The sequence below is a fragment of the Coregonus lavaretus genome, assembly GCF_964263955.1.
Source record: "Coregonus lavaretus genome assembly, chromosome: 32".
NCBI lineage: Eukaryota > Metazoa > Chordata > Actinopteri > Salmoniformes > Salmonidae > Coregonus > Coregonus lavaretus.
Window position 1 is genome coordinate 39,704,714 of NC_140019.1, and position 24,868 is coordinate 39,729,581.

The following is a 24,868-nucleotide window of genomic DNA, read 5'->3' on the forward strand; positions in this document are numbered from 1 at the left end:
CCCTTTCCTCCACAATCAACCATAAGCTCAGATGCTGAACGGTTGTTACATCCCAGAGCCCAATTCAAGAAAGAACCTGATTTACGAATGCATATACAGTTACAGCTGTTTGAGAAAGCATGCAAGATTGAGCAAAAATTGGCAACAATTTGAGATTTGATTTACCAATGTCAAGTCCTAGGTGATGGAGATCAGATCCACCCCCTTCCCCTGAAACACACACACACTGGTCTCCCGTTGTGACCATTTCCCCCAGCATCTCTGTGCAGTCAGACCTTTGATTATTTTGTGCCACCAGGGCCACAATAATTTGCCCCCTCTCTGATTGTCCGAGTGTGACCCCCTCCCCATGGGTTACTGCAGCCGGTGTTGCCAGCACTGCCACTCCCTGGGTGGGTGTACCCCACCGGAATCCCCACCGGCTAGGTACAAGGTCGTCAAGGTTCTCATTAGCAGCTTTGAGAATGTCCTTGTATATTATGCTCTCCCATCAGGGGGCTCTGGCTTTGTAGGACCAACCCTGCCAGGCAGGCTCAGAATCTTGAGGGGGCGGTGCTGCTCTAGTAGGTCTCTGACCGCATTTATCTTTCTGTTTTGGCTGCATATAGGCAACTCACAGCAGGGCCATAAAACAGATGGGGACTTCTCTTTGGTGTGTGGCTTGCTCAGGTGGGTGTCTAGGATATAGGGCTGGGGACCGTTCCATCATGATAGGACAATAAAAACATAAATTAGATGTTTACTTTATTTTAAAATGTATATCCCTCATCTGCACAAAATTGAAAGCTCTCTCTCACAACCCCTGGTCACAGACACAGATTGGTTCTGGGATTATGCAACATACTGTGCCTTCTATGTCTTCTGTTCGCTATGTTTTATCTCCACTATGTTGATTGAGTACTTTTGTGTTTTAATTAGTTATATTTGAAGATGTATTGTTTTGCTAGTTATCCTTTCTTCTAATGCCGTCTTATCCATTTATAAAATACTATGAATGGAAAGGAATACTAATTATTTTCCATCGTTCCCTGTCTTGAAAGGTTCAGTGTAGTTGGAGTATAGGGTAGTTGGACTATAGGGTAGTTGGACTATAGGGTAGTTGGACTATAGGGTAGTTGGACTATAGGGTAGTTGGAGTATAGGGTAGTTGGACTATAGGGTAGTTGGAGTATAGGGTAGTTGGACTATATTTTAACAATTGGTTTATTTTATTGCTTTTCTATCTCTATATTTTTTTATTATTCCCCAATCCCTACCATGGCTAGTGTTGGGTGTTCCATTCCAATCCCTACCATAGCTAGTATTGGGTGTTCCATTCCAATCCCTACCATGGCTAGTGTTGGGTGTTCCATTCCAATCCCTACCATGGCTAGTATTGGGTGTTCCATTCCAATCCCTACCATGGCCAGTATTGGGTGTTCCATTCCAATCCCTACCATGGCTAGTGTTGGGTGTTCCATTCCAATCCCTACCATGGCTAGTATTGGGTGTTCCATTCCAATCCCTACCATGGCTAGTGTTGGGTGTTCCATTCCAATCCCTACCAGGGCTAGTATTGGGTGTTCCATTCCAATCCCTACCATGGCTAGTATTGGGTGTTCCATTCCAATCCCTACCATAGCTAGTATTGGGTGTTCCATTCCAATCCCTACCAGGGCTAGTATTGGGTGTTCCATTCCAATCCCTACCATGGCTAGTATTGGGTGTTCCATTCCAATCCCTACCATGGCTAGTATTGGGTGTTCCATTCCAATCCCTACCATGGCTAGTGTTGGGTGTTCCATTCCAATCCCTACCATGGCTAGTGTTGGGTGTTCCATTCTAATCCCTACACTGGCTAGTGTTGGGTGTTCCATTCCAATCCCTACCATGGCTAGTGTTGGGTGTTCCATTCCAATCCCTACCATGGCTAGTGTTGGGTGTTCCATTCCAATCCCTACCATGGCTAGTGTTGGGTGTTCCATTCCAATCCCTACCATGGCTAGTATTGGGTGTTCCATTCCAATCCCTACCATGGCTATTATTGGGTGTTCCATTCCAATCCCTACCATGGCTAGTATTGGGTGTTCCATTCCAATCCCTACCATGGCTAGTGTTGGGTGTTCCATTCCAATCCCTACCATGGCTAGTGTTGGGTGTTCCATTCCAATCCCTACACTGGCTAGTGTTGGGTGTTCCATTCTAATCCCTACCATGGCTAGTATTGGGTGTTCCATTCTAATCCCTACCATGGCTAGTGTTGGGTGTTCCATTCCAATCCCTACCATGGCTAGTATTGGGTGTTCCATTCCAATCCCTACCATGGCTAGTGTTGGGTGTTCCATTCCAATCCCTACCATGGCTAGTATTGGGTGTTCCATTCCAATCCCTACCATGGCTAGTGTTGGGTGTTCCATTCCAATCCCTACCATGGCTAGTGTTGGGTGTTCCATTCCAATCCCTACCATGGCTAGTGTTGGGTGTTCCATTCCAATCCCTACCATGGCTAGTGTTGGGTGTTCCATTCCAATCCCTACCATGGCTAGTGTTGGGTGTTCCATTCCAATCCCTACCATGGCTAGTATTGGGTGTTCCATTCCAATCCCTACCATGGCTAGTGTTGGGTGTTCCATTCCAATCCCTACCATGGCTAGTATTGGGTGTTCCATTCCAATCCCTACCATGGCTAGTGTTGGGTGTTCCATTCCAATCCCTACACTGGCTAGTGTTGGGTGTTCCATTCCAATCCCTACCATGGCTAGTGTTGGGTGTTCCATTCCAATCCCTACCATGGCTAGTATTGGGCGTTCCATTCCAATCCCTACCATGGCTAGTGTTGGGTGTTCCATTCCAATCCCTACCATGGCTAGTGTTGGGTGTTCCATTCCAATCCCTACCATGGCTAGTGTTGGGTGTTCCATTCCAATCCCTATCATGGCTAGTGTTGGGTGTTCCATTCCAATCCCTACCATGGCTAGTGTTGGGTGTTCCATTCCAATCCCTACCATGGCTAGTGTTGGGTGTTCCATTCTAATCCCTACCATGGCTAGTGTTGGGTGTTCCATTCCAATCCCTACCATGGCTAGTGTTGGGTGTTCCATTCCAATCCCTACCATGGCTAGTGTTGGGTGTTCCATTCTAATCCCTACCATGGCTAGTGTTGGGTGTTCCATTCCAATCCCTACACTGGCTAGTGTTGGGTGTTCCATTCCAATCCCTACCATGGCTAGTGTTGGGTGTTCCATTCCAATCCCTACCATGGCTAGTGTTGGGTGTTCCATTCCAATCCCTACCATGGCTAGTATTGGGTGTTCCATTCCAATCCCTATCATGGCTAGTATTGGGTGTTCCATTCCAATCCCTACCATGGCTAGTATTGGGTGTTCCATTCCAATCCCTACCATGGCTAGTGTTGGGTGTTCCATTCCAATCCCTACCATGGCTAGTGTTGGGTGTTCCATTCCAATCCCTACCATGGCTAGTGTTGGGTGTTCCATTCCAATCCCTACCATGGCTAGTGTTGGGTGTTCCATTCCAATCCCTACCATGGCTAGTGTTGGGTGTTCCATTCCAATCCCTACCATGGCTAGTGTTGGGTGTTCCATTCCAATCCCTACCATGGCTAGTGTTGGGTGTTCCATTCCAATCCCTACACTGGCTAGTGTTGGGTGTTCCATTCCAATCCCTACCATGGCTAGTGTTGGGTGTTCCATTCCAATCCCTACCATGGCTAGTGTTGGGTGTTCCATTCCAATCCCTACCATGGCTAGTGTTGGGTGTTCCATTCCAATCCCTACCATGGCTAGTGTTGGGTGTTCCATTCCAATCCCTACCATGGCTAGTGTTGGGTGTTCCATTCCAATCCCTACCATGGCTAGTGTTGGGTGTTCCATTCCAATCCCTACCATGGCTAGTGTTGGGTGTTCCATTCCAATCCCTACCATGGCTAGTATTGGGTGTTCCATTCCAATCCCTACCATGGCTAGTATTGGGTGTTCCATTCCAATCCCTACCATGGCTAGTATTGGGTGTTCCATTCCAATCCCTACCATGGCTAGTATTGGGTGTTCCATTCCAATCCCTACCATGGCTAGTGTTGGGTGTTCCATTCCAATCCCTACCATGGCTAGTATTGGGTGTTCCATTCCAATCCCTACCATGGCTAGTGTTGGGTGTTCCATTCCAATCCCTACCATGGCTAGTGTTGGGTGTTCCATTCCAATCCCTACCATGGCTAGTGTTGGGTGTTCCATTCCAATCCCTACCATGGCTAGTGTTGGGTGTTCCATTCCAATCCCTACCATGGCTAGTGTTGGGTGTTCCATTATTCGACTCCTCTATGAGAACTTTGAAATGTTTAGAATAGCCATGGAATAGTCTTTGTGTCTTGGAACATTTGGTTGTCAATATACAGTTTATCGACAACGAGAGCAACACGCTTCCCTTTTAATCTATTTTCCTTGAAGATTGGGTACAGAACTTTGCGCCTTTCTGCAATCTCCCTGGGGAACTGATCATTCATGCCTATTTTCGTGCCAGCAAGTCTTTTACCTAGGCTTTTAACCATTACTTTATCCTTAAAGAGTGCACATTTCGCAACGATTGGACGCTCATATCTCTGTCCTCTTTGTCCGAAACGGTGTACACGTTCGAGTTAGATTTTATCGACAGCATCGAGTGGGATTTGAAGCACTGTAAGAAAGAATTCCTTCACTACCTTTTCGGGAACTTCTCCTTCTCTTTCCTGGATACCCGTAAATACTCGATTTTCTTTCTTCGATCTAGTCTGTATGTCTAGTAAGGCTTCTCTCAGAAAATTGTTCTCCTTTTTAAGTTCCCTAAAGTCCGTTTCTGTCTTAGTGACTTAGTCTTAGTGTCCCTTTTAGCTTTTATGTTTCTTTCTCCATTGTCGCAGCTTTTTCTTCACTAATTTCAAGACTCGCCTTCAACTCCTTTACATCCTTACTGACTAATTCAAGTATGCCCAGTTTGTCATTTATCGACTTCAACAGATCACTTTCCACACTTACCAGTCCCAGTGGTGAAAAGCATAAATCATTTGTATCCGTCGAGGAGTCGCGTTTTCTCTTGGAGATTGATTCTCCTCGTTTACCCTCCGTCATGTTTGAGTGTTGCTTGTTGTTGTAATATTTGTCGATACATTTCTCTAGCCTTATGATTTGTTTTGTGTTATTATCCAGATGTAATGTTATTACCCACGAGTATATGAAGTGCTAATATTTAGTCTAACTTCCTGATATTGAATATTACGTTTTGATCTTGAGGTGATTCGTAACGCCGTGTTCAGTACGCCATCTGAATACTTTCTCTGTCTTTAGTCAGTCCTCATAATGGAATGCATGTAAATGACTGTCAGCTAACAGACTAGCTGTCTTTAGTCAGTCCTCATAATGCATGTAAATGACTGTCAGCTAACAGACTAGCTGTCTTTAGTCAGTCCTCATAATGCATGTAAATGACTGTCAGCTAACAGACTAGCTGTCTTTAGTCAGTCCTCATAATGCATGTAAATGACTGTCAGCTAACAGACTAGCTGTCTTTAGTCAGTCCTCATAATGCATGTAAATGACTGTCAGCTAACAGACTAGCTGTCTTTAGTCAGTCCTCATAATGCATGTAAATGACTGTCAGCTAACAGACTAGCTGTCTTTAGTCAGTCCTCATAATGCATGTAAATGACTGTCAGCTAACAGACTAGCTGTCTTTAGTCAGTCCTCATAATGCATGTAAATGACTGTCAGCTAACAGACTAGCTGTCTTTAGTCAGTCCTCATAATGCATGTAAATGACTGTCAGCTAACAGACTAGCTGTCTTTAGTCAGTCCTCATAATGCATGTAAATGACTGTCAGCTAACATACTAGCGCTCTTTAGTCAGTCCACATAATGCATGTAAATGACTGTCAGCTAACAGACTAGCTGTCTTTAGTCAGACCTCATAATGCATGTAAATGACTGTCAGCTAACAGACTAGCTGTCTTTAGTCAGTCCTCATAATGCATGTAAATGACTGTCAGCTAACAGACTAGCTGTCTTTAGTCAGTCCTCATAATGCATGTAAATGACTGTCAGCTAACAGACTAGCTGTCTTTAGTCAGTCCTCATAATGCATGTAAATGACTGTCAGCTAACAGACTAGCTGTCTTTAGTCAGTCCTCATAATGCATGTAAATGACTCTCAGCTAACAGACTATCTGTCTTTCGTCAGTCCTCATAATGCATGTAAATGACTGTCAGCTAACAGACTAGCTGTCTTTAGTCAGTCCTCATAATGCATGTAAATGACTGTCAGCTAACAGACTAGCTGTCTTTAGTCAGTCCTCATAATGCATGTAAATGACTGTCAGCTAACAGACTAGCTGTCTTTAGTCAGTCCTCATAATGCATGTAAATGACTGTCAGCTGACAGACTAGCTGTCTTTAGTCAGTCCTCATAATGCATGTAAATGACTGTCAGCTAACAGACTAGCTGTCTTTAGTCAGTCCTCATAATGCATGTAAATGACTGTCAGCCAACAGACTAGCTGTCTTTAGTCAGTCCTCATAATGCATGTAAATGACTGTCAGCTAACAGACTAGCTGTCTTTAGTCAGTCCTCATAATTTCATAATCCTCACTGTGAACTTGCCTTTTATTACTTTAACCCAAACTATGCTGTGGCTTGTTATTTTTCCTTCACTAAGTTTGCAATGTGAAAAGTTATTTGTTTTGCCTTCTGTCATATTATTAGCTCCTTTTCTGACATATTTGATGTGTTTCTGTGTGTTAAATAATAAATGGTCTTCATTTGTATTTGACAGAAAAATTCAAATATATTATTATATATCAGTATATTGTCCATATATATTATATTATATATTTACCATACAGTCCAAAACGCATTTCTCAAACGATCATAACTCATAATGATCTGTATTCTCTCAAGTCTCCATAACTTGTAGTTCCAATAGAAACCAACAACGGGAGGAGAGGAGAACATAAACTAATTCATTTAGTTAAGTCAAGGGATGAACCTGACCACCTCTTTGTCACAACAGATGCAGGAACAGCCCTGGGCATTGAGATGTAGAATAATGGTACAGTAAACTGATTCTGGGTCATCTGATATCACATGACAAACAGACATGTTGTTTCTGTAGCCTAAGTGCCAGTCTTGGTCTGTTTCTGCTGTCATGCCAAGTCCTTGGTCTGTTTCTGCTGTCATGCCAACTCCTTGGTCTGTTTCTGCTGTCATGCCAACTCCTTGGTCTGTTTCTGCTGTTATGCCAACTCCTTGGTCTGTTTCTGCTGTCATGCCAACTCCTTGGTCTGTTTCTGCTGTCATGCCAATTCCTTGGTCTGTTTCTGCTGTCATGCCAACTCCTTGGTCTGTTTCTGCTGTTATGCCAACTCCTTGGTCTGTTTCTGCTGTCATGCCAACTCCTTGGTCTGTTTCTGCTGTCATGCCAACTCCTTGGTCTGTTTCTGCTGTCATGCCAATTCCTTGGTCTGTTTCTGCTGTCATGCCAATTCCTTGGTCTGTTTCTGCTGTCATGCCAACTCCTTGGTCTGTTTCTGCTGTCATGCCAACTCCTTGTCTCTCCTTGTTATGCCAACTGGCTTGACAATGACAGCAATGGAGTAACGGCTCTCATATGGCTCAACAAAGGACATGGTGCTGTTCTCTTTCACTGTTTATTCTGCAAATACATTCACAACACTGTGTAAACTTCAGAACAACTGCAAACCCACCAAGCAATCCCCATCAAAATGTATATTTATAATATACATTTTATACATTACATTTATAACATGGCTACAGAGGAACGCTCAAATTATAATGACTCTGACGGCCATAACACATCACCACAGCACATGGGCTACACGGGTACAGTAACATAACATTATTCCATAACATTATTCCGTATAATCTGGGAGCAAGTACCTGCAAATACATATCTTTGGTCTTCTTTCTTAAAACTGCATTGTTGGTTAAGGGCTTGTAAGTAAGTATTTCACTGTAAGGTTGTTGTACCTGTTGTACTCGGCGCATGTGACAAATTTGATTTGAACACTGTGTAAACTTCAGAACAACTGCAAACCCACCAAGCAATCTGAGTGACATGAAATAACATCAAATAAAAATACATTTAACTTCGGGAGGTGACTAGCCTCATTAGCAAAGAAAGTACAAGGCGAACGTAGCCTTTAGCATAACACAACGTGCCAATTTTGTAAATGTCCATAAAATGGTAAATCCATGACACAACTCTGTAACACTATCACATAACATGCCAACATCGATGATGATTATAAAACAATATGGTTTTCAGCCTACCATAAATTAGATTTTAAAAGTGAAAACACTGGGTGCAGCATGGACCACGATAGATAGCTCCATCAAAGTTTCACAACTCTTTGACTGGATGCTGCGTGATCATGTGCACATATATTATACACACTGGGATGCAGTTACTCAAATAATACAGCAGGTGGCACCACAACTATACATTTTAGTCATTTAGCAGACGCTCTTATCCAGAGCGACTTACAGTTAGTGAATGCATCCATATTATTATTTTTTATTTTTTTCACCCCCCGTGGGAAACAACCTGCTGGCCAAACCCTCCCCTACCTTGGACGATGCTGGACCAATTGTGTGCCACCCATGAGTCTCCCGGTTGCAGACGGCTGCGACAGAGCCTGGACTCGAACCAGGATCTCTAGTGGCACAGCTTTAGCCCACTGCGCCACTCGGGTCTGTCTATACATCCATATACATTACCTGGCTGCTTAATTATGACAAAACTCATACGACTAAGGATGTCTATTTCAACCCTGTTACACAGAGATCTGGTACCAGGCTAGCTTTTCCCTTAACTGTAAATCTTTGTGTTCCAGAATGTCTATTTTGGTCCGGGGGCATCTGAGCTAAATCAACTCTGAGAATCAACGCTTTCAGACGAGCTGATGGTGCCGTGACAGAGGGCAACGCAGGAGTGAAGTCAGAGGTCAACTGTCAGTCTACAGTGCATTCGGAAAGTATTCAGACCCCTTGACTTTTCCACATTTTTTTACTTTACAGCCTTATTCTAAAATTGATTTTTTTTTTTAAATTCCTCATCAATCTACACACAATACCCCATAATGACAAAGTGAAAACAGGTTTTTCGAAAATTTTGCAAATGTATAAAACATAAAAAAAGGAAATATCACATTTACATAAGTATTCAGACCCTTTACTCAGTACTTTGTTGAAGCACCTTTGGCAGCGATTACAGCCTCGACTCTTCTTGGGTATGACGCTACAAGCTTGGCACACCTGTATTTGGGGAGTTTCTCCCATTCTTCTCTGCAGATCCTCTCAAGCTCTGTCAGGTTGGACAGGGTGCGTTGCTGCACAGCTATTTTCAGGTCTCTCCAGAGATGTTAGATCAGGTTCAAGTCCGGGCTCTGGCTGGGCCACTCAAGGACATTCAGAGACTTGTCCCGAAGCCACTCCTGTGTTGTCTTGGCTGTGTGCTTAGGGTCGTTGTCCTGTTGGAAGGTGAACCTTCGCCCCAGTCTGAGGTCCTGAGCGCTCTGGAGCAGGTTTTCATCAAGGATCTCTCTGTACTTTTCTCTGTTAATCTTTCCCTCGATCCTGACTAGTCTCCCAGTCCCTGCCGCTGAAAAACATCCCCACAGCATGATGCTGCCACCACCATGCTTCACCGTAGGGAAGGTTTCCTCCAGACGTGACACTTGGCATTCAGGCCAAAGAGTTCAATCTTGGTTTCATCAGACCAGAGAATCTTGTTTGTCATGGTCTGAGAGTCATTAGGTACCTTTTGGCAAACTCCAAGCGGGCTGTCATGTGCTTTTTACTGAGGAGTGGCTTCCGTCTGGCCACTCTACCATAAAGGCCTGATTGGTGGAGTGCTGCGGAGATGGTTGTCCTTCTGGAAGGTTCTCCCATCTCCACAGAGGAACTCTGGAGCTCTGTCAGAGAGACCATTGGGTTCTTGGTCACCTCCCTAACCAAGGCCCTTCTCCCCCAATTGCTCAGTTTGACCGGGCGGCCAGCTCTAGGAAGAGTCTTGGTGGTTCCAAACTTCTTTCATTTAAGAATGATGGAGGCCACTGTGTTCTTGGGGACCTTCAATACTGCAGAAATGTTGTGGTACCCTTCCCCAGATCTGTGCCTCGACACAATCCTGTCTCGGAGCTCTACGGACAATTCGTTCGACCTCATGGCTTGGTTTTTGCGCTGACATGCACTGTCATCTGTGGGACCTTATATAGACAGGTGTGTGCCTTTCCAAATCACATCCAATCAATTGAATTTTCCACAGGTGGACTCCAATCAAGTTGTAGAAACATCTCAAGGATGATCAATGGAAACAGGATGCAACTGAGCTCAATTTTAGGTCTCATAGCAAAGGGTCTGAATACTTTTTTTATTTTTATTTTTTTTAAGTGTTAATAAATGTGCAGACATTTCTAAAAACCTGTTTTGTCTTTGTCATTATGGGGTATTGTGTGTAGATTGATGAGTAAAAATGTTTATTTAATCAATTTTAGAATAAGGCTGTAAAGTAAAAAAATGTGGAAAAGGGGAAGGGGTCTGAATACTTTCCGAATGCGCATGTATCTCGGGAATGGCTATAAAAGGACACTCCTGACCTGTAAAACCAAAAATGTAAAATTGAAAATTGACCCTTAACCAGCGCTTGACTTGGGCAGGAGATCAGCGGAGCTGAGGACCGGCACCTCAACTGTTCTACTGCTTGAGCTCCTGTTCCTCTTATAGAATATTAGCTCAAAAGTGTTGTGGAGCTCCTGCACCTAAATATAAACAGTATCGGTATCCAAAATGAGTACCGGCACCTATTTCAGTCCAAGTCAAGCACTGCCCTTACCTTATCCCTAACCTAATTATAACCTACGCTGAAATGAAATATTGGTTTGCAGGTCAGAAGTGTGTCCATATTTCTGTATGTCAGTCTGTCTGTCTCTGCATCCGTCATGTTGAGAATTTATGGCTGAGTCTAAAATGGTACCCTATTCCCTATGGGCCCTGGTTGAAAGTAGTGCACTATAAATGGAATAGGATGGGACTCAGTAGTGCACTATTTAGGGAACAAGTTACCATTTTGCCTGGAGCCTTTCTGTGGTGGTTCCCCCCAGGTGATGAGCAGTGTTGTTCCCCCCAGGTGATGAGCAGTGTTGTTCCCCCCAGGTGATGAGCAGTGTGGTTCCCCCCAGGTGATGAGCAGTGTTGTTCCCCCCAGGTGATGAGCAGTGTGGTTCCCCCCAGGTGATGAGCAGTGTGGTTCCCCCCAGGTGATGAGCAGTGTGGTTCCCCCCAGGTGATGAGCAGTGTGGTTTACCACCTCTGTCTGACAGGAGACCAGGAGTCACTTGGTCATTCCATTCTAACACCAGATTGAGGTGTGAAATTTGTTCTTAGCATGAATGGAGTGAGTAGACGATCCAGATCTTTGGATAGATCAGGGGAACGAGCCAATCAGAACCATCTAATCCCTAAATAAACAACCAGTATATAAGACAAAGACATTGACTGTCCACTTCTGGAAATGTTTCAGATGTATAGTTTCTTGAATGATTCTGCTCCCCTCCCCTCCCCTCCCCTCCCCTCTGCCCTCACCTCACCTCCCCTCCCCTCCCCTCCCCTCCCCTCTGCCCTCCCAGCACAATAAATGATGTGGCACGGGGCTCAGGCCTTTTGTGTCCACACAGATTCTTTCTTCTGCGTGTTCTGCTGGGGGTAGGCGGAAACCAGGGCGTTTTAATCCGAATAACACAGAGTCTTGTTGGGGCTCTGATAAAGGGCAGCATTGTATGGTAATAGTTTATATAAGACCATATGACCGCTGGGCTGCGCTGGGCTCTGCTACGGTGCAGGGTAGTGGCTAGCGTCGCGGGAATGATTAGCATTTTACCAACGCATCGTGTTCACAAGCCAAGAGCCTTCTGGTTCGATTATAAAATAAACACATTTTCATTTAATTTAACCCTTCTTTGTACACATTTTGTGTACCACCACAGCTGAAGGTAAAATGCATCATTATATCTCTGATTCTCTTTTTTTAACCGTTTGGATGATGATGATGATGTTGAGATTCCTGAGGAAGAGAAGAGGGTCTGACTATCTGAGGGTTGACGTGTTCTGGAGTTCTCTGAGAATTCTAGAATTCCAGACTAGATTCTAAAATGGTTCTGCAGAAAGAGGGTAGTTAGTGACATGAAACATCTGTTCACTTGAATACAATAACTTCTCTTGGTTGGATCTGGGTGTATTTTATTATTGGCATAGTTTAAAGAACGTTTCAAGACGGCTATAACTCTTCAGTTAGAGTAGAGGTCTTAGACGGTGTCGGTCTGAAGTTAGTTGTGAGATGGATGTTTGAGTTGTTGCTTGGAGAATATATCTTGGCCTGTCTGTCTGTCTGGTGTAGCCTTGTCCGTCTTTCCGTCTGTCTGAAGGTCAGGTTGCGAGGTCAGTCAGTATTAATACTTGCTGAATGGATCACATGTCTCCATTATCATTTCGCTATTGGCTATCGGAGCGTTACGTGGCGTGACGCTGCGTCGTGTTAGGCCATCGCCCAAGGTTCTTAAAGCGCAGGCCAGGGATTGGCTGAGTCTTGTTTGGCGTTGCTGTGACCCGACCGCTCCAGCACCATGGCCAGGCTACACCTGACGGTGGTGGTTTACGGACCCGGTGCTGCTGACACCGCCGGCTGAGACTGGTAGGACCAACAGGCGCTGCTTCCTAAATCACACCCTATTTCGTGGGCCCTGGTTGAAAGTAGTGCACTTTTATAGGTAACGGGGGGCCATTTGGGACGCAGACAGGGTGTGTTAGGTTGGGGGTTGTTGACTATGTAGGAGAAAAGTTCTCTTTTAGTCTACATTAGTAAGTTTGAGAATGATTTTCTGTCCGATGTGTCTGGTGTTTTAGATTTGTGTGAGGAGCAGGATTTGAGCTCAAGCATTTCTGATGATTGTTGGTTGGATACATACACCTGTGGGATTTATTTTTGTGAACAAAAATATCTATCTTTAAGAACTATTTTATTCCTCACTACAGGTCTGATTGATTGCCTGCCTTTAATAACAATTGACTCAGAGATTGTACAGTTTCAATGATTGTATCAAGACGTTACCAACATGTTATGTACTTTGATTTGTCCCCCAATTCCTTCATTACATGTTTCCTTGACGTGATGGTCATTCTCATAAAGAATGACCACCCTTCCGAGTGTGATCGATAGTCAGCTTGTCTCAATACATTGTCAACATGTCATCAATACATTGTCAACATGTCATCAATACATTGTCAACATGTCATCAATACATTGTCAACATGTCATCAATACATTGTCAACATGTCATCAATACATTGTCAACATGTCATCAATACATTGTCAACATGTCATCAATACATTGTCAACATGTCATCAATACATTGTCAACATAAAGTTGTTCCCTAAGTCCTACATTCTTCTACAGAACAGTTATTCTCCTGATCATCAGCTTGACCTTTCTCCTTTCCAGCCTGGGCAGAACAGTTATTCTCCTGATCATCAGCTTGACCTTTCTCCTTTCCAGCCTGGGCTTGAGAAAGGCTTTAGAGCGGAACCACTAAAACGTCTGAACTAAATCCATTCTTGTTTCTCCTCTCCAGACCTGGAATCGAAAATGAACTGGGGGTCCTTTTACGCCGTGATCAGCGGCGTAAACAGGCATTCCACCGGCATCGGCCGCATCTGGTTGTCTGTCATCTTCATCTTCCGAATCCTGGTCCTCGTAGTGGCGGCCGAGTCGGTCTGGGGAGACGAGAAGTCTGGCTTCACCTGCAACACCCAGCAGCCCGGCTGCAACTCTGTCTGCTATGACCAGTTCTTCCCCATCTCACACATCCGCCTGTGGGCCTTGCAGCTCATCCTGGTGTCCACGCCTGCTCTCTTAGTGGCCATGCACGTAGCCCATCGCAGACACATCAACAAGAAGATCCTGAAGAAGTCCGGGCGCGGTTCCCCCAAGGAGCTGGAACAACTCAAGAACCAGAAGTTTGAGATCACAGGCGCCCTCTGGTGGACCTATATGATCAGTGTGCTGTTTAGGATCGTTCTGGAAGTCGGCTTCCTTTATATATTCTACCTGATCTACCCTGACTTCAAGATGTTCCGTCTGGTCAAGTGTGACTCGTACCCCTGCCCCAACACTGTCGACTGCTTCGTGTCGCGACCCACGGAGAAAACCATCTTCACCGTGTTCATGCTCTCAGTGTCGGGGGTGTGTGTTCTCCTCAACCTGGCCGAGGTGGCCTACCTGATTGGCAGAGCCTGTCTATGGTGTATCCATGGAAACCAGGGCGAGAAAAAGGTAGCATGGATCGGTCAGAAACTGTCCTCCTACAAACAGAATGAAATCAACCAGATGATCGCTGACCAGTCGAAGTTCAACGTTGGAGCTAGGAAGACCTCTATGGAGAAGGGAGAGAGGTGCTCTGCTTTCTAATAGGCTGCCCTGGAGGGAGAGAGTTGTTCTGATTTGCTGCCTATGGAGAAGGGAGAGCGGTGCTCTGCTTTCTGATAGGCTGCCTAGTCCTAGTTCCCACTCATTTCACTGCTTCAAACTAATGAACTGTAACCAGCTTGGAATCATACTGTATGGAAATCCTCAATAGCTCCATCTAGTAATAACATCAATCATTCACTCATTTAGTTCTTCATCCATTTATTCTAGTGACTGGTGCTAGGTTCTCAACAGGCCTTCCTGTGGTAGGATATGAAGAGGAACAAACCAACCCAGACAAACTCAATGCTGGATTGGAGGAAGAACTTTGTTTCCTGGTGATCGACAAGGTCTTGGGGCAGGTCTCACATCCTTGGGGCAGGAACGTGTGGATAAAGGAACATTTGTTTCAGCACATGACTTGAGAAACCCATTGTATTGGAACTCACTGAGTCTCCAACAGCACGGAGACTACTCCTACAGCACGGAGACTACTCCTACAGCACGGAGACTACTCCTACAGTAGGTAGACTACTCCAACAGCACAGAGACTACTCCTACAGTAGGTAGACTACTCCAACAGCACAGAGACTACTCCTACAGTAGGTAGACTACTCCTACAGCACAGAGACTACTCCTACAGTAGGTAGACTACTCCTACAGCACAGAGACTACTCCAACAGTAGGTAGACTACTCCTACAGCACAGAGACTACTCCAACAGTAGGTAGACTACTCCTACAGCACAGAGACTACTCCTACAGCACAGAGACTACTCCTACAGCACAGAGACTACTCCTACAGCACAGAGACTACTCCTACAGCACAGAGACTACTCCTACAGCACAGAGACTACTCCTACAGCACGTAGACTACTCCAACAGCACGGAGACTACTCCTACAGCACAGAGACTACTCCTACAGCATGGAGACTACTCCAACAGCACGGAGACTACTCCTACAGTAGGTAGACTATTCCTACAGCACAGAGACTACTCCTACAGCACAGAGACTACTCCTACAGTATGGAGACTACTCCAACAGCACAGAGGCTACTCCAACAGCACAGAGACTACTCGTACAGCACGTAGACTACTCCAACAGCACAGAGACTACTCCTACAGTAGGTAGACTACTACTACAGCACGGAGACTACTCCTACAGTAGGTAGACTACTCCTACAGCACAGAGACTACTCCTACAGCACGGAGACTACTCCAACAGTAGGTAGACTACTTCTACAGCACAGAGACTACTCCTACAGCATGGAGACTACTCCAACAGCACGGAGACTACTCCTACAGCACAGAGACTACTCCTACAGCATGGAGACTACTCCAACAGCACGGAGACTACTTCTACAGCACAGAGACTACTCCTACAGCACGGAGACTACTCCTACAGCACGTAGACTACTCCAACAGCACGGAGACTACTCCTACAGCACAGAGACTACTCCTACAGCACAGAGACTACTCCTACAGTAGGTAGACTACTCCTACAGCACGGAGACTACTCCTACAATAGGTAGACTATTCCTACAGCACGGAGACTACTCCTACAGCACAGAAACTACTCCTACAGTAGGTAGACTACTCCAACAGCACGGAGACTACTCCTACAGCAGGAACGGATCACTCATTAAGACATTGAAGGTCTTTTTAATGGTGAACAGCAAACGATGAAGCTTTACTACGTTGTTTTAGTACTATCAGTATCAAGAGGGTTAGCAGCAGCGACGTGGAAAACTGGATGTCCTAAAATGGATTACTTACAACTTCCATTAACGGTTGTTAACTAGTACAAAGATATACGATATGTTCATGTCCCAAATTATACTGTTATATATGATATGTTCATATCCCACATTGTACTGTTATATATGATATGTTCATATCCCAAATTATACTGTTATATATGATATGGGCGGCAGGAAGCTTAGTGGTTAAGAGCGTTGTGCCAGTAACCGAAAGGTCGCTTGTTCTAATCCCCGAGCCGACTAGGTGAAAAATCTGTCGATGTGCCCTTGAGCAAGGCACTTAACCCTAATTGCTCCTGTAAGTCACTCTGGATAAGAGCGTCTGCTAAAAAAAAAAGTGTCAAATATGTTCATATCCCACATTATAGTGTTATATATGATATGTTCATATCCCACATTATAGTGTTATATATGATATGTTCATATCCCACATTATAGTGTTATATATGATATGTTCATATCCCACATTATAGTGTTATATATGATATGTTCATATCCCACATTATAGTGTTATATATGATATGTTCATATCCCACATTATAGTGTTATATATGATATGTTCATATCCCACATTATAGTGTTATATATGATATGTTCATATCCCACATTATAGTGTTATATATGATATGTTCATATCCCACATTATAGTGTTATATATGATATGTTCATATCCCACATTATAGTGTTATATATGATATGTTATAGTGTTATATACTGCAGTACTCTGACTATTATGAGGTTGTTTACATGACAATATCCTGAGCTGCAGAGTAAACCTGTTATTGAGGTTACTGCTCACAACCAAAGATCTGATAGTGGATTGATGGATACAAATCTTGATGTTCTTAATAGTCTGTCATGGTGTTTCTAGCCTCTCAGACGGTAACATACTGAACAAGTATATATAAACGCAACATGCAACAATTTCAAAAATGTTACTGAGTTACAGTTCATATAAGGAAATCAGTCACTTGAAATATATTCATTAGGCCCTAATCTATGGATTTCATATGACTGGGCAGGGGCACAGCCATGGGTGGGCCTGGGAGGGCATAGGCCCACCCACCACAAAAGGGCTTTATTACAGACAGAAATACTCCTCAGCACCCCACCCTCCCCCTCAGCCGATCCCGCAGGTGAAGAAGCCTGATGTGGAGGTCCTGGGCTGGCGTGGTTACACATGGTCTGAAGTTGTGAGGCCGGTTGGACGTACTGCCAAATTCTCTAAAACGATGTTGGTAGAGAAATGAACATTCAATTCTCTGGCAACAGCTCTGGTGGACATTCCTGCAGTCAGCATGCCAATTGCATGCTCCCTAAAAACTTGAGACATCTCTGGCATTGTGTTCTGTGACAAAACTGCACATTTTAGAATGGCCTTTTATTGTCCGCAGCACAAGGTGGACCTGTGTAATGATCATGCTGTTTAATCAGCTTCTTGATATGCCACACCTGTCAGGTGGATGGGTTATCTTGGCAAGGGAGAAATGCTCACTAACAGGGATGGAAACACATTTGTGCACAACATTTGAGAGAAATAAGCTTTTTGTGCATATGGAGCATTTCTGTGATTTTTTAAAAGAAACACCAGTCATCTCAGCATGTTACTGATGGTGTTTCTAGACACTCAGACATGTTAAACATCAGTCATCAGCATGTTAATGAACTGGTCATTATTCTGGAACAGTCCATGGTGGAGAGAGAATTCATTTTTATTTCTTCGGGTTTGGGCGTTGCCAGGCAAAGTAGATTAACCAATAACCTCCTGATTTTTGATTGGTTGAAAACAGGCTGCTGCCATTTTACATTTACCTACAGTTTTGTAATTCCATTAAATCATTTTATTTGCATAATATTCTTTATTTTTCATATTTCATGTAGGAAAGTTGTCTTATTGTACTGTAATATATTCCTGCTCCATCCCCTCTTTATTCCTGTCTAGTTTCCAGTTTATCAGTTTACAATTTAATCATACACATTGTTCTCATAAAGCTACCTGGGGCAGCAGGTAGCTTAGTGGTTAAGAGCATTGTGCCAGTAACCGAAAGGTCGCTGGTTCTAATCCCCGAGCCGACTAGGTAAAAAACCTGTCGATGTGCCCTTGAGCAAGGCACTTAACCCTAATTGCTCCTGTAAGTCGCTCTGGATAAGAGCGTCTGCTAAATGACTAAACATGTAATAAAAGGCTACAAATACATTGTTGTACAGTAAAAATACAAGAATTTTAAAGATATTGAATTGAACCTGTGCTTTTCATTCAACTGTACATGTCCATCTACTATGGGTAAACATTCCAGTCTGGGGTTGCAACATTCCGGTTACTTTCCCAAAATGTCCTGGTTTTCCAGAAATCCCGGTCGGATTTCCTGCTTCTTCCCTCTTGATTCCTGGAATTTTTAAACCGGGATTTCTGGAAATTTTGGAAAAGTAAACTGTATTTTGCAACCCCTAATCCAGTCCATGGTGTACAGTGGGGAAAAAATGTATTTAGTCAGCCACCAATTGTGCAAGTTCTCCCACTTAAAAAGATGAGAGAGGCCTGTAATTTTCATCAACTATGACAGACAAATTGAGAAAAAAAATCCAGAAAATCACATTGTAGGATTTTTAATGAATTTATTTGCAAATTATGGTGGAAAATAAGTATTTGGTCACCTACAAACAAGCAAGATTTCTGGCTCTCACAGACCTGTAACTTCTTCTTTAAGAGGCTCCTCTGTCCTCCACTCGTTCAGTATAAATATACACCTGTCCACAACCTCAAACAGTCACACTCCAAACTCCACTATGGCCAAGACCAAAGAGCTGTCAAAGGACACCAGAAACAAAATTGTAGACCTGCACCAGGCTGGGAAGACTGAATCTGCAATAGGTAAGCAGCTTGGTTTGAAGAAATCCACTGTGGGAGCAATTATTAGGAAATGGAAGACATACAAGACCACTGATAATCTCCCTCGATCTGGGGCTCCACGCAAGATATCACCCCGTGGGGTCAAAATGATCACAAGAACGGTGAGCAAAAATCCCAGAAACACACGGGGGGACCTAGTGAATGACCTGCAGAGAGCTGGGACCAAAGTAACAAAGCCCACCATCAGTAACACACTACGCCGCCAGGGACTCAAATCCTGCAGTGCCAGACGTGTCCCCCTGCTTAAGCCAGTACATGTCCAGGCCCGTCTGAAGTTTGCTAGAGTGCATTTGGATGATTCAGAAGAGGATTGGGAGAATGTTATATGGTCAGATGAAACCAAAATACAACTTTTTGGTAAAAACTCAACTCGTCGTGTTTGGAGGACAAAGAATGCTGAGTTGCATCCAAAGAACACCATACCTACTGTGAAGCATGGGGGTGGAAACATCATGCTTTGGGGCTGTTTTTCTGCAAAGGGACCAGGACGACTGATCCGTGTAAAGGAAAGAATGAATTGGGCCATGTATCGTGAGATTTTGAGTGAAAACCTCCTTCCATCAGCAAGGGCATTGAAGATGAAACGTGGCTGGGTCTTTCAGCATGACAATGATCCCAAACACACCGCCCGGGCAACGAAGGAGTGGCTTCGTAAGAAGCATTTCAAGGTCCTGGAGTGGCCTAGCCAGTCTCCAGATCTCAACCCCATAGAAAATCTTTGGAGGGAGTTGAAAGTCCGTGTTGCCCAGCGACAGCCCCAAAACATCACTGCTCTAGAGGAGATCTGCATGGAGGAATGGGCCAAAATACCAGCAACAGTGTGTGAAAACCTTGTGAAGACTTACAGAAAACGTTTGACCTGTGTCATTGCCAACAAAGGGTATATAACAAAGTATTGAGAAACTTTTGTTATTGACCAAATACTTATTTTCCACCATAATTTGCAAATAAAATCATAAAAAATCCTACAATGTGATTTTCTGGATATTTTTTTCTCATTTTGTCTGTCATAGTTGACGTGTACCTATGATGAAAATTACAGGACTCTCTCATCTTTTTAAGTGGGAGAACTTGCACAATTGGTGGCTGACTAAATACTTTTTTTCCCCACTGTATATTTGACCGATTAAACAGGTTGTAACAGTGTATATATGTATATTATTGTACATTAAGGAATAAAATCCATAAATGATTTGAACAACTCAAATGTGTAGACATTCTTTAAAACGTTGACTGACATTGCAAAGTGTCAGTACCGGTATGTTGTTGTAGCTCCTAACCTCTGGTTTCATGTCTTAGTGTACACTAAATCCACAGTATGAAAATGTATGCACTCGCTTAACTGTAAGTCGCTCTGGATAAGAGCGTCTGCTAAATGACGTGAATGTAAATGTAGATGCCCTGTGTGTGTCCCCAGCACGCCCTATAGCAGCCTTCCTGGAGTTGATGTCATTCCCTCCGTTCCACTCCGTCATTGGTGGCTTTAACGGTCTTCGCCTGCCTGTCATTGGTGGCTTTAACGGTCTTCGCCTGCCTGTCATTGGTGGCTTTAACGGTCTTCGCCTGCCCGTCATTGGTGGCTTTAATGGTCTTCGCCTGCCTGTCATTGGTGGCTTTAACGGTCTTCGCCTGCCTGTCATTGGTGGCTTTAACGGTCTTCGCCTGCCTGTCATTGGAGGCTTTAACGGTCTTCGCCTGCCTGTCATTGGAGGCTTTAACGGTCTTCGCCTGCCTGTCATTGGTGGCTTTAACGGTCTTCGCCTGCCTGTCATTGGAGGCTTTAACGGTCTTCGCCTGCCTGTCATTGGTGGCTTTAACGGTCTTCGCCTGCCTGTCATTGGAGGCTTTAACGGTCTTCGCCTGCCTGTCATTGGTGGCTTTAACGGTCTTCGCCTGCCTGTCATTGGTGGCTTTAACGGTCTTCGCCTGCCTGTCATTGGTGGCTTTAACGGTCTTCGCCTGCCTGTCATTGGTGGCTTTAACGGTCTTCGCCTGCCTGTCATTGGTGGCTTTAACGGTCTTCGCCTGCCTGTCATTGGTGGCTTTAATGGTCTTCGCCTGCCTGTCATTGGTGGCTTTAACGGTCTTCGCCTGCCTGTCATTGGTGGCTTTAACGGTCTTCGCCTGCCTGTCATTGGTGGCTTTAACGGTCTTCGCCTGCCTGTCATTGGAGGCTTTAACGGTCTTCGCCTGCCTGTCATTGGAGGCTTTAACGGTCTTCGCCTGCCTGTCATTGGTGGCTTTAACGGTCTTCGCCTGCCTGTCATTGGAGGCTTTAACGGTCTTCGCCTGCCTGTCATTGGTGGCTTTAACGGTCTTCGCCTGCCTGTCATTGGAGGCTTTAACGGTCTTCGCCTGCCTGTCATTGGTGGCTTTAACGGTCTTCGCCTGCCTGTCATTGGAGGCTTTAACGGTCTTCGCCTGCCTGTCATTGGTGGCTTCAGGACCTACACGGCTGCTCTTCTCCAAAGCTGTGTCCCAAACGGCACCATGTTCCCAACGTAGTGCACTACTTTTGACCAGGGGGGCTCATAGGGCACTAGTCACCCATAGGGCTCTGGTCTAAAGTAGTGCACTATATAGGGAATAGGGTGCCATTCTCTGGTCTAAAGTAGTGCACTATATAGGGAATAGGGAGCCATTTGGGACACAGCCCGAGTCATGCCCCCCTGCCCCACAGTGATAGAGACACCCTCTCCCTATATTTAGCACTGAGCTGCACTTGATGCCAGACAGACCAGGAAGTCAAGCTTATTGGCCAGCTGCCCTGTCAATCACCTCAACAGGCAGTGGAGTTGGGCCAGGGGCTCTCATAGTTTACATTAGAGAGCGCCCTCAGCCCTGGGCCAAACGTAACCCTGAGGGGATCGGGAGGAAGAGGCTAGCAGCAGTATCAGTAGTAGCAGTGTTCAGCTGGTTGGAAGGGAGAGAGGGTTGGAGAGGAACTCTAGGTCCCGGTTGAAGCCTTGACTGACTGAGGAGTGAAGACAGGAGTGTGTTGGTGTGTCCCGTAGTGTGGAACGGCCTTGTGGCCAGCGGTGGGCTGGTCTGGTGTTTCCTGTCCATTCAAGGGCATTCCATCTGCTGGGACCTGGACAGGAGAGGAGAGACAGCGGAGAGGAGCGGCCTGCCACAGAGGGCCCACTGGGTTGAAGAGAGAGGGGGACGGGGGAGGAGGGAGGCTACGAGAGGAGCCACATGGTCTCAGTCCCACAGGGAGCTACTCTTCTGGGGACAGTAGGTTGACAAGGTAGGTACTTCCATATTCTACTTTCTGTTACAGACTTCCACTCTCATGTAGTTGGAAAGCTTAAAGTGAAGGTGGGGACTTGGCCCCGTAACACAGAAACACAACATATATCTTGGTAAGAGTCCTCCCATATACACAGTATGAAAATCACTTTGAAATATATTGTGAATCATTCTGAAATATATTGTGAATCATTCTGAAATATATTGTGAATCATTCTGAAATATATTGTGAATCATTCTGAAATATATTGTGAATCATTCTGAAATATATATTTTATTTATTTAAGTGTTGAGAGATTCTCATTATTTGAGAGGGGAATTGTTACTCCAAATTATTAACTTCTAAGATCTAAATTAATACAGTGTCCTAAAGATTAATACAGTGTCCTAAAGATTTATACAGTGTCCTAAAGATTAATACAGTGTCCTAAAGATTAATACAGTGTCCTAAAGATTAATACAGTGTCCTAAAGATTAATACAGTGTCCTAAAGATTAATAAAGTGTCCTAAAGATTAATACAGTGTCCTAAAGATTAATACAGTGTCCTAAAGATTAATACAGTGTCCTAAAGATTAATACAGTGTCCTAAAGATTAATAAAGTGTCCTAAAGATTAATACAGTGTCCTAAAGATTAATACAGTGTCCTAAAGATTAATACAGTGTCCTAAAGATTAATACAGTGTCCTAAAGATTAATACAGTGTCCTAAAGATTAATAAAGTGTCCTAAAGATTAATACAGTGTCCTAAAGATTAATACAGTGTCCTAAAGATTAATACAGTGTCCTAAAGATTAATACAGTGTCCTAAAGATTAATACAGTGTCCTAAAGATTTGAGAACTCCAAATGAACCCCAGTATTGTAAAGTAATATGCAGGTCATTAATATTGTTGTATTCCAGAAGTGGATATGGTCATTCATGTTATTGTTGTATTCCAGAAGTGGATATGGTCATTCATGTTATTGTTGTATTCCAGAAGTGGATATGGTCATTCATGTTATTGTTGTATTCCAGAAGTGGATATGGTCATTAACCGGTGCTCTTTCCCACACCGTACAGTAGCAGCCCAATCTCACCAACTGACTCCACTGCTAGACCTATTGATTACAGTCCAAACTGAGTAATGGATATTATCTACTAGCTGTCTAATGACTGTTAGACAGGTTTTAGTCTCTCAGTTGGTAGAGCATGGCGCTTTGCAACGCCAGGGTTGTGGGTTCGATTCCCATGGGGGGCCAGTATGAAAAATGTATGCACTCACTAACTGTAAGTCTCTCTGGATAAGAGCGTCTGCTAAATTACTAAAATGTAAACGTAACTAAACACTGTCTAATTCCTACAGTCTGTAATGACTGTTAGACAGGCTTTAGTCTCTAGATAAACACACATGCCTCTCTCTGTCTGCAACCTGCTGTCCCCCTGTCTACACTCCCCAAATATACCCCATCCTTAAATCTAATATAAACCTGTCTGTGTCGTTACCTGCCCTGTAGTGAGAGGTGTGAAGACACACACACACACACACACACACACACACACACACACACACACTGCGGCTTGTGATACTCATCTGATCTTAGCCCTCCTGTTGTGAGTCTATAGAAAGCCAGTTGACTCCTGCACTCTTTTCACACAAGGCAGCCATCATATTTATGTAACAGTTTTTTTTTATATGGACAGACACAATAAAACAACGGTTACATAGAGCTGTCAGATAGAGCTAAAAGCCACAAATAAAGGGAACACTTCACTAAAGGAGGGACAAAGTAAAAAGATCCTCAGTTAATTAAGCAATTAACATCCCATCATGCTCCAGACACATTAACTAGTCTCTCTCCTCCAGACACATTAACTAGTCTCTCTCCTCCAGACACATTAACTAGTCTCTCTCCTCCAGACACATTAACTAGTCTCTCTCCTCCAGACACATTAACTAGTCTCTCTCCTCCAGACACATTAACTAGTCTCTCTCCTCCAGACACATTAACTAGTCTCTCTCCTCCAGACACATTAACTAGTCTCTCTCCTCCAGACACATTAACTAGTCTCTCTCTCTCCTTCAAAAACATTAACTAGTCTCTCTCCTCCAGACACATTAACTAGTCTCTCTCTCCTCCAGACACATTAACTAGTCTCTCTCCTCCAGACACATTAACTAGTCTCTCTCCTCCAGACACATTAACTAGTCTCTCTCTCTCCTTCAAACACATTAACTAGTCTCTCTCCTCCAGACACATTAACTAGTCCCTCTCTCTCCTTCAAAAACATTAACTAGTCTCTCTCCTCCAGACACATTAACTAGTCTCTCTCTCCTCCAGACACATTAACTAGTCTCTCTCTCTCTCCTTCAAACACATTAACTAGTCTCTCTCCTCCAGACACATTAACTAGTCTCTCTCCTCCAGACACATGAACTAGTCTATCTCTCCTCCAGACACAT

The 24,868-nt window shown here is 44.1% G+C and overlaps 1 protein-coding gene across 1 annotated transcript; it reads left to right on the forward strand.

Moving 5' to 3' along the window:
- Positions 1-13,670: 13,670 nt before the first annotated feature.
- On the forward strand, positions 13,671-14,507 carry LOC311107442 (gap junction beta-1 protein-like; the record flags this gene model as incomplete). The annotated part of the gene is made up of 1 exon (XM_084149935.1): positions 13,671-14,507. The coding sequence occupies exon 1, from the start codon at positions 13,686-13,688 to the stop codon at positions 14,505-14,507; it is 822 nt and encodes a 273-aa protein (XP_084006061.1). The 5' UTR covers positions 13,671-13,685.
- Positions 14,508-24,868: the final 10,361 nt, after the last annotated feature.